The sequence below is a fragment of the Hibiscus syriacus genome, unplaced genomic scaffold, assembly GCF_006381635.1.
Source record: "Hibiscus syriacus cultivar Baekdansim isolate YM2019G1 unplaced genomic scaffold, ASM638163v2 tig00110610_pilon, whole genome shotgun sequence".
In the NCBI taxonomy this organism is placed as follows: Eukaryota; Viridiplantae; Streptophyta; class Magnoliopsida; order Malvales; family Malvaceae; genus Hibiscus; species Hibiscus syriacus.
In genome coordinates, this window is record NW_024062800.1 from 7074415 (window position 1) to 7084703 (window position 10289).

General features: G+C 35.7%; 1 protein-coding gene across 2 annotated transcripts; it reads right to left on the reverse strand.

Annotated features, from left to right (window-relative positions):
* Window positions 1-379: 379 nt before the first annotated feature.
* Window positions 380-2449, reverse strand: LOC120135472 (OVARIAN TUMOR DOMAIN-containing deubiquitinating enzyme 3-like). Of its 2 annotated transcripts, none has more exons than XM_039151746.1 (5): window positions 2364-2449; window positions 2116-2275; window positions 1933-2020; window positions 1091-1154; window positions 380-649 (listed from the first exon to the last, which is right to left on the reverse strand). In XM_039151746.1, exons 1-5 carry the CDS (start codon window positions 2383-2385, stop codon window positions 639-641), a joined length of 345 nt encoding a protein of 114 aa, XP_039007677.1. In that variant the 5' UTR covers window positions 2386-2449; the 3' UTR covers window positions 380-638. The 2 variants fall into 2 exon arrangements, 1 of the variants encoding a protein (XP_039007677.1); XR_005517251.1 differs by having other exon boundaries at window positions 390-649; window positions 2116-2271; window positions 2364-2442.
* Between the last annotated feature and the right edge of the window lie 7840 nt (window positions 2450-10289).

The window sequence follows — 10289 nt, forward strand, 5'->3', positions numbered from 1 at the left end:
AAATATCATTTTGTTATGATTTTTTTAGCCCCAAATTTATTTTTTAATTATAGTTATATAATTATATTTATTATTTAATATGTTTTACCTTAAATATTATGTTGTAGTTAATTTGAATTATTTTGTTTCACTTGATTTTATGGTTTTTAACTTATATATGTTATGACTTGCTTTGAATATGACTTATGATATAAAAAAATATTTTTTATTAAATATTTTTGGTATTTTTATTTAATTTTTTAAATAATTATGACGTCGTCCAGTTCTTCCGACCGGTCGGACTGGTTCAACCTGTTGAACCAGTGAACCGGTAGCATGGCCGGTTCGCTAACCGATCCGGTTCTGAAAACCATGCTAATAAGTATGCATTGAAAGAAATACAAACCAGTAGCTCTGATTATCCTCCTCAAAAATCAGGTCGTTGAATGCGTTGGCAGTAACTACAGAAGTTGATAGATTCTCATTACAAGGAAATGCTAAGCAGTCAATCAACAATAGATACTAAAACTCTAAAAGAGATTCCATGAATTATAAGTAAGATTAGAGTCTAACCGTTTAAAAGATTCTTAAACTGTAATTGCAACCAAAGCCTCTTCATACTGCTGCCGGTCTTTAGCATGAACTTCTTTGACAGCCATTCATAATTCATCTGCATCAATATGATTCAGAGCTTAGTAATGTACCTAAAAGGTTTGAAGCATATTAGTCAAGTTACTCGATAACTTATAAATAAACAGAACTTGTAATCATCCCGATGCTTTTGGTTTCTCCAAGGTTCTTGAATGAACAAACTCAAGAATAAGCCCTGGCTTCTCAACCATAAAAAAAGTTGTATGAGGAAAAAAGTGGGGAGGAAAAGGGGCAGAAAAAAGACTAACACTAACAAACTTTTCTCCTAGATAAACAATTAATCCTATGAATGGAACTTTTTCTATCCTATATCCCACGGTTTCAGATCATGGATCAAGCCAAGTACAACAACTTGATACTTGTAACTGCTAAAAGAAATAAAGAAAATGAAAACAAAATAAAGAATGATGGTATGGACGAATTCAGCTACAGTGTTAGTTTTGAAATATATGAATCATACCTGCATCATCTCTCTCTTTTCGGGGGCTTAAATCAATACCCTTGTTTAATGCCATCCCTTTGACCTGATTCACATTGTTCACAATCAGTAGATGATCCATTAAGGATATCACTCTAACATTCTGAGGTCACTGTGTAATGGAATACAGGTCAGCAAGGAGAGGCACATCAGCAATGGAATTACACATCAGCGATTGTCAGTTAGTCTTTAGATTCCCGTCACTTGAGCTGTTGTATCAGACTATCGATCGTTAACCTCTGATATAAGTACTTGTAACTCGAAGTTAAACAAATAATGAATACACGTTATCTTCTAGATTTCTCTGTTCATTTCTCTTCTTGTCAACGAAGCTTGCTGCAACTTACCCTTTCCAGCTTTGCACACTCTCCTGTTCCATTCTGCTATCAGTGACTCTTTCCTGGCACCGGCTAGGACAGAGAACACTAGACTGCAAGAATTTCGAAGGTTTAGGGATTCGGTCAAAATCGAAACATCTATGAAGACGATGATGTGTATTCACACATGTAACAGTTGATAGTCCGTTACAACAGCTCAACTTACTGGACTCTAAAACTAACTGACACTTGCTGACTTGTAACACTCATCTTTCATTATTACAACTGTAAATCTGAATGTATATAACCAGAAAGAAACACTTTTGGCATCAAATGGAGTGTAAAATCAGGTAGTAGGATAGTACTTATGGTATTTATATAGTCACAGACAAATATCAAACCAATATCTGATAATGTAAGAACTCAGACAGAAGAGATTGCTATAAAGCTAACTAAAGAGATTCAAATTAAAAGCTATGCCAAAGAGAAACAAAGACCAAATGTTACCAGTGCTCGAAACAGGCAGCGGCCATCCACAGTAACCCTATGAACAGAGTACTGCTCAACTTTCTTTGTTGCTGGCGACCCACCTCCTCTACAAAATTAAAATAAAATGCGAGTTGGTAATGATGGAGTTTTGGGGTTAAAGCCAAGGCAACAAAAAATATGTGGGAAAAATAAGAGCTTTACAAAGAAGGTCCAGTTCTAGCAAAGAATCGATGGCTTTTATCTGCCGGTAAAGTTGAGGAGAATGCGTGAGAGACGCCTGGGGATGAAATAGAAGAAACAGGGGAAGAAACTAGCTCAAACTTCGCAATTCCATGCCCCAGTTGCTCCGGAAAGTTACTTGCTAATTTCGGGAAAAAAACAACCGAAAAGAAACTAGTAACTTGTCTGAGAATCCATAACAAGAAAAAATTACCCAAGTTCAAGAATACCATTGAAAAGCTTGTTGGCCATCGAAGAAGATACTTAAATGACACTCGCTGTAGTGAAAAGGAGAAACACCGGATAAGAACTGAGGGGATCCTGAACCGGACCAAGTTATACATATACAAAAGACTGGGTTTTTTTTTCACCCAATACCCGTGTCGATAAATTATTTGGTCTAATAGATCAACAGAAAATTTAATTTGTAATCTACTATACTTGTTATGGTAAATGGTAAACTCGTAAAGTTGAAGTGATAGCTTGTTTGAAAATACTTTTTTATTTGTCTCATATATGTAGACCTAATGTGGATTAATATTTTAATATATTTACCGTGACTCGCCACATTTAGATGATAAAATAATTGAGAATTTACTTTTTTTAATTTATTAAATATTTTAAAGATTTTTAAAAAAAAAAACCTACACATCATATCGAGAGTTTATCTTAAATTTTTTAAAAAAAGTATATGTTGGGCAACAAACAGTTTTTGAAAATTTTAAAATATTAACTGTTGAAACTCATTGAATATTAATTAAAAAACAATATTAAAAAACTTAAATAAATACAAAATAATTTTATTGCAAACTAATGCAATGCATAATAAAATTTATTTATATTTTGTAGTTCTTGACGATGCCAATGAGTGGTCGAATGATAATGACACGGGTTTATCGAGTACGTCGGGATTGTCTCCTTAATTATCTTCGTCTTCATCTTCATCTTCATTTGACATTTGCTTCTTGAAGAGGAGGTGTACTAAGCATCATTCCACTTTGAGATGAACCTTCGAAATACGACGATGGACTTAAGATATTTGACGCTATCATTATCGTTATTAACTCGACTTGGCTATGTTGTTGACCATATATAATATGATACTATTCACCCTGTAACATCCCAATTTAGGGGCTAAATTTTAAGAAATTATAAAGTGGTGGATTTAATTGGTATTTTGAAAGAAACAGTGGATTAAATTGTAAAATTTCAAAGTTTGCAGACCGTTTTAAGAAGTACAGAAAGTTCAGTGACTAAACTCTTGGTTTACCTAATTTTTATATAGGTTGAGTTATAAAACTCTTCCCCGTGCGCAGTTCAGTATAATTTTCCAGTTTTGTCTTCTCTAACTACCCTCCTTTCAACTCCGATCTACTCGCCGTCCGACCTCCGATCGACGAGCCGAAACCACCATCGTGTTCATTGTCAACCGAGGAACAAAACCCCTCAAACCTTTCGTCGTGAATCGTCTCCGTTCGTCGTTAATTTCAGTCGGAAGTATCGTCGGTAATAATTCGGTTTTAGTTGGTTTTTCATCAATTCACGACGATCGGGTCATCCGTTTACGACACCTCCCGCACCATCGTGTTCGTTGCATCGTTCCGAGCTTGCCGGTGTCATCCTTGGTCTCCGTCGACGGTGACGCGTGAGGAGGTGAAGCGGTCAAAGTTTCCGATTTGTTGAAATCGAGCTCTCCGCCGTTCAAAATTGTGAACCGAGCTTTGTAAGTATCTCGAAATCGCTCAAAATAATTTTTAGAAAATTTTCCGGGATTTTAGCACTGTTCACGCGCTCCCACGCGCCGCCACTGCGCGTGGGGAAGGGAAAAGTGACCGGTTTGACCGGTTTGACCGGTCACAACCCGACCCGACCCGTTGACCCGACCCGACTCGTTTACCCGACCCGTTGACCCGACCTGACCCGTTGACCCGTTGACCGTTGACCGTCGTTGACCACTGTTGACCAAAGCTTTGACCGGCTTTGACTGGGCATTAAACGACCTTTGACTTCGACCGAGTATACCTATCCTGACATTTTTCGACGTTCCAAATCCGATTTCACTGTCCGTTTTTCAAAATTAGAACCCGAAGGCCTCAAAATTTCCATTCAAACCCATTGACTTTGATTTTGACCGAAAATTCCAAATTTCTGAAAAGTCATATTTTATGCTTTCGACGTCCTGAATCCGAATCCGAAGTCCGTTTCGCCAAATTCAAACCCGGTAAGCCGTCTTTCACTGATTTATCACCCGATTCGATCCGTTTATCGCAATTAAACTCCGTTTCTGATATAATTTATATTGATATGTATCTGAGGAATTATTGGAAGTTGAATTGAAGATCAAAGGCGTTCGAATGGAATTTTTATGTTCGATCAGTATTGCACAGAAATCGAGGTAATACTTTACTACTTCTTTATGCTTTATAGAACATGTTGGTATTGGTAAATGCATGAATGAAAATGTTTGGTCTCATATGGGTAATTAATGAAGTTCTACAGTCGATCTGAATACGGTAAAAAGGTTCAGTAATTGATTATGGTTCAGATGACTTTTATAAGAAATTAAGGGATTGTTAGAATTAAATTACAAGTTATGTGCTTAGTGATAAAGAAATCAACCTGGATCTGTAACTTATAATTTATTTCATCAAAGGTTAAATGTTAAAGGTATTTTGATAAGAAATTATGAGAATACTCCGGTAGGGTAAAATTATAAAAATACCCTTGTGTTATAAAAAGACAATATTGGAATATGGAAGTTGGAAGTTGGATAAGAGGTTTTTACAGACATATTGATCTGATAAAAAAATATTGAGGTGCATAAGAAATGTTAGTTTTACTTGGATATTTTGGATAATCGGGTTTTAACCCAAGAAGAGTTGAGCAAGATGCTAGAAGTCTGTTAAAGAATCTTTTCAAGATTAGAAAATGTTGGAGAAAGCAATTAACCATAGGATCTTTAAATTATAATTATTTTCGTTAAGAGCTAATATCGAAATTATCTGGTTAAGAAATTACGAAAATGCCCTTGAGAGATAAAATAGTCTGAATTGGCCTTGAATGAGAAAGTACTTTGAGGATTTGTACTTATCTCGATTAAGTAAGAATTTAATTGTTAAGATCCTGTCTTTGTACAAAAAATTCATGATATTCCGTTTGTAAAATTTGAGAAGACACTTGACTCGAAAATATCCGAATAATGAGTAAATACTTGAAGAATAATTTAATGGAGGTATTTTGATGTCAGAATTGTTCGAAAGGACTAAAGTAAATGATAAGATTTAATTAAATAATAAGACCGGATGGAAGGAAAAGATTGAAATACCGTAGATCTGTAAAATAACCAAAATACCCTTGTAATGGAAATGACCCAAAAATATCACCAAGCTCAGGAATGATAGGATATCCTCGAGCTCTGAAATGAATGGAATAAAACTAAACACCAAAATTACCAAAATATCCTCATGACCTATACCAAGCAAATGCCTTGAATTAATTAAGGAATCCAAATAAGCATAGGTATTGGCCTACCTTTAAAAGTAATGGAACACAATTTAAGTGAGTAGATCAACCCTAAAGCTATGTCAATACCTGAATGGCATAGATATTATTGAAATGCGTGTTCGTCTTCTTAAGTTTGACTCGATGATAAATTTTGGAAGTATTCAACTTAGTTCAACTCTGGATCGCATTCAGTACTAAGAATTGGACGTTTGCTCGACAAATCAGCCACAAAGACCAAATTGAATGGAACGGAAGTACATCATGTGTCTGAAAAATCAGGAACGCTTGTATTACTCTGGAAAATCCTGAAGTATCTGGAATGGACTTGAATGCTAAATAAATTAAGTAACCACAAGGACTGAGGATTGAATAAGTGAGTTGGATGAATCTGGATATGTTAATGAACATATATGATGTAATGTTCTTATGGATTATGAATTACAAAATCAAGTACGTCAGTATTTCATGATATGGTGAAAGCGTGAACATGAAATAAAGACATTAGAAGATTTATTCAACGTTAATTTCGAAAATGAAATATGAACAAGAATTTGTGGTATTAAATAGTAAATACCCTGGAAGGAAAATGAATTGACCAGTCGACATAGATTGTTAAGGTTCTGAATCTTCGTTCTCAAGTTGTTCGATTATCGAATCAATTGACATGGATGCAAAGGATTCTGAATACCCTTCTGATTACGTACAACTTCTGAAAATTGTCCGAATAAGATATGATCCTGATAATTCACATTCTGAATAACTGGTGATTCCATCAGTTATTGAACTTTTTACAATAGTGATTCTAAATTCCGACATTCTATCGGTATACTGAAGGTCCATATTTCTCTACTTGCTAAGATTATCCAGTACCTTTGAATAATATTTGTAAACTCTGGTGTGTTCCCTACTTATATGAATATTTTATCCGATTTCTGATTTGAATTCTGTTTTGACATCTGATCTGAAATCTGTTCTGATTCCTAACCCGGATTCTGTTCTGATATCTGATCTGAATTATGTTTTGATTTCTGATATCTCCGTTTACCGACGAAGAAATGTTTTATCTGGGGGTTTATTGTTGGAGGAAGATTATCTGCAGACTCCTCGGCTTTGTGCTCAAGGTCTAAATGGCATATGCGGTTGGGTGTATGGTTCTGGGGAACCTACACATTTATGATGTGAACGGATGGGGGTATATATATATATATGTTTTAAAAGATCTGTATCTTTTTACTGAATTTTTCGGAAACACACTAGAAAACCTATTCTGATCTTCTGAATCTAGACATCCGAAATATTTTCATCTGAAATGAATACTATTTGTTACTACCTGGAATATCCGTAGGATCTCTGCTCAATATAAAGATCTGTAAATATCTGAACCAATAAAGAAAGTATGTTTATCTGTATCTGCACATTTTTCAGCATCATCTGGTAGTTCTGTATTACTGAGCTTTTCGAAGCTCACTCTATTACTCACCTTTTCAGGTTAAAAGAATTGTATCAGTGCATCTATCGACTTCAGTAAGGGAGTTCTTCCGGCGATGTTGCAGAGTATGGTACATGTGATTAGGGGGCATGTAATTGTATTTTGATTTATATATATGAGTCTAAAAATCTTTTTTATTTTTAAATAGTGAAAACTGATTTTATAAGTTTATATGTTTTGATAAGAAGTTTTAAATTTTCCGCTATTTTTACAATGGGTCGCTCCGGTGGCCCAAATGTGACACCCCAGATCGGATCTGGTTACCCTTATCGGTCTGAGGGGGTTACATTTAGTGGTATCAGAGCTATGGTTTGAGTCAAGATTTTTCAAGATAGACCGGCCGGTCGAATGTCAAAATATGTCTGATCAGTACATGCCCCTAGACTGTGATCATACCTCTCTGAGCTGAAACTCCAAGGTTGAGTCCATATCTGTAACGAGCAAACCTAAGCTTTATACGTTAAGACTTTACCTTTGCATAAGGAATACCAATAACGACTGACTAAATTCTGTAAAGTACCACACGAGCCATGTGAGAGTTATTTATCTGAGAAATTCTGACCCGACTCCATAAATGAAATTAGGATATGTTACTGCTTTATGAGCCTATTCTCATGACAAAGATTGAATTGATTACTCTAGGAAATTTTCGTTCGGATTCTTTTATTGAAATGAGGAAAAGTTATGATAAGAATGTATTCTCAGCTGGTTAAGGATTAGTGGATGATCCGTACTTTTGTAAAAGCTACTTAAAGATATGAGAGAACTGATGGAAGTTTTATTTATGCAATTATGTGATATGAATGAATTTCGAGGACGAAATTCTTTTAAGGAGGGGAGAATTGTAACATCCCAATTTAGGGGCTAAATTTTAAAAAATTATAAAGTGGTGGATTTAATTGGTATTTTGAAAGAAACAGTGGATTAAATTGTAAAATTTCAAAGTTTGCAGACTGTTTTAAGAAGTGCAGAAAGTTCAGTGACTAAACTATTGGTTTACCCAATTTTTATATAGGTTGAGTTATAAAACTCTTCCCCCGTGCGCAATTCAGTATAATTTTCCAGTTTTATCTTCTCCAACTACCCTCCTTTCAACTCCGATCTACTCGCCGTCCGACCTCCGATCGACGAGCCGAAACCACCATCGTGTTCATTGTCAACCGAGGAACAAAACCTCTCAAACCTTTCGTCGTGAATCGTCTCCGTTCGTCGTTAATTTCAGTCGGAAGTATCGTCGGTAATAATTCGGTTTTAGTTGGTTTTTCATCGATTCACGATGATCGGGTCATCTGTTTACGACACCTCTCGTACCATCGTGTTCGTTGCATCGTTCCGAGTTCGCCGGTGTCATCCTTGGTCTCCATCGACGGCGGCGCGTGAGGAGGTGAAGCGGTCAAAGTTTCCGATTTGTTGAAATCGAGCTCTCCGCCGTTCAAAATTGTGAACCGAGCTTTATAAGTATCTCGAAATCGCTCAAAATAATTTTTAGAAATTTTTCCGGGATTTTAGCACTGTTCACGCGCTCCCACGCGCCGCCACTGCGCGTGGGGAAAGGAAAAGTGACCGGTTTGACCGGTTTTGGAACTGTTTTGACCGGTCACAACCCGACCCGACCCGTTGACCCGACCCGACCTGTTGAACCGACCCGACCCGTTGACCCGTTGACCGTTGACCCGTTGACCGTCGTTGACCACTGTTGACCAAAACTTTGACCGGCTTTGACCGAGCATTAAACGACCTTTGACTTCGACCGAGTATACCTATCCTGACATTTTTCGACGTTCCAAATCCGATTTCGCTGTCCGTTTTTCGAAATTCGAACCCGAAGGCCTCAAAATTGCCAGTCAAACCCGTTGACTTTGATTTTGACCAAAAATTCCAAATTTCTGAAAAGTCATATTTTATGCTTTCGACGTCCTGAATCCGAATCCGAAGTCCGTTTCGCCAAATTCAAACCCGGTAAGCCATCTTTCACTGATTTATCACCCGATTCGATCCGTTTATCGCAATTAAGCTCCGTTTATGATATAATTTATATTGATATGTATCTGAGGAATTATTGGAAGTTGAATTGAAGATCAAAGGCGTTCAAATGGAATTTTTTTGTTCGATCAGTATTGCACAAAAATCGAGGTAATGCTTTACTACTTCTTTATGCTTTATAGAACATGTTGGTATTGGTAAATGCATGAATGAAAATGTTTGGTCTCATATGGTAATTAATGAAGTTCTACAGTCGATCTGAATACGGTAAAAAGGTTCAGTAATTGATTATGGTTCAGATGACTTTTATAAGAAATTAAGGGATTGTTAGAATTAAATTACAAGTTATGTGCTTAGTGATAAAGAAATCAACCTGGATCTGTAACTTATAATTTATTTCATCAAAGGTTAAATGTTAAAGGTATTTGGATAAGAAATTATGAGAATACTCCGGTAGGGTAAAATTATGAAAATACCCTTGTGTTATAAAAAGACAATATTGGAATATGGAAGTTGGATAAGAGGTTTTTACAGACATATTGATCTGATAAAAAATATTGAGGTGCATAAGAAATGTTAGTTTTACTTGGATATTTTGGATAATCGGGTTTTAACCCAAGAAGAGTTGAGCAAGATGCTAGAAGTCTGTTAAGGAATCTTTTCAAGATTAGAAAATGTTGGAGAAAGCAATTAACCATAGGATCTTTAAATTATAATTATTTTCGTTAAGAGCTAATATCGAAATTATCTGGTTAAGAAATTACGAAAATGCCCTTGAGAGATAAAATAGTCTGAATTGACCTTGAATGAGAAAGTACTTTGAGGATTTGTACTTAACTCGATTAAGTAAGAATTTAATTGTTAAGATCCTGTCTTTGTACAAAAAATTCATGATATTCCGTTTGTAAAATTTGAGAAGACACTTGACTCGAAAATATCCGAATAATGAGTAAATACTTGAAGAATAATTTAATGGAGGTATTTTGTTGTCAGAATTGTTCGAAAGGACTAAAGTAAATGATAAGATTTAATTAAATAATAAGACCGGATGGAAGGAAAAGATTGAAATACCGTAGATCTGTAAAATAACCAAAATACCCTTGTAATGGAAATAACCCAAAAATATCACCAAGCTCAGGAATGATTGGATATCCTCGAGCTCTGAAATGAATGGAATAAA

Bases quoted from the DNA above. Each gene is read 5' to 3' on its own strand.
- LOC120135472 (XM_039151746.1), bottom strand. From the start codon at position 2,385: ATGGCCAACAAGCTTTTCAATG. The intron at 2,276-2,363 runs GTATTCTTGAAC...TCCCGAAATTAG, and splicing joins GGCCAACAAGCTTTTCAATG to CAAGTAACTTTCCGGAGCAA. The intron at 2,021-2,115 runs GTAAAGCTCTTA...TTAATTTTGTAG, and splicing joins GCTAGAACTGGACCTTCTTT to AGGAGGTGGGTCGCCAGCAA.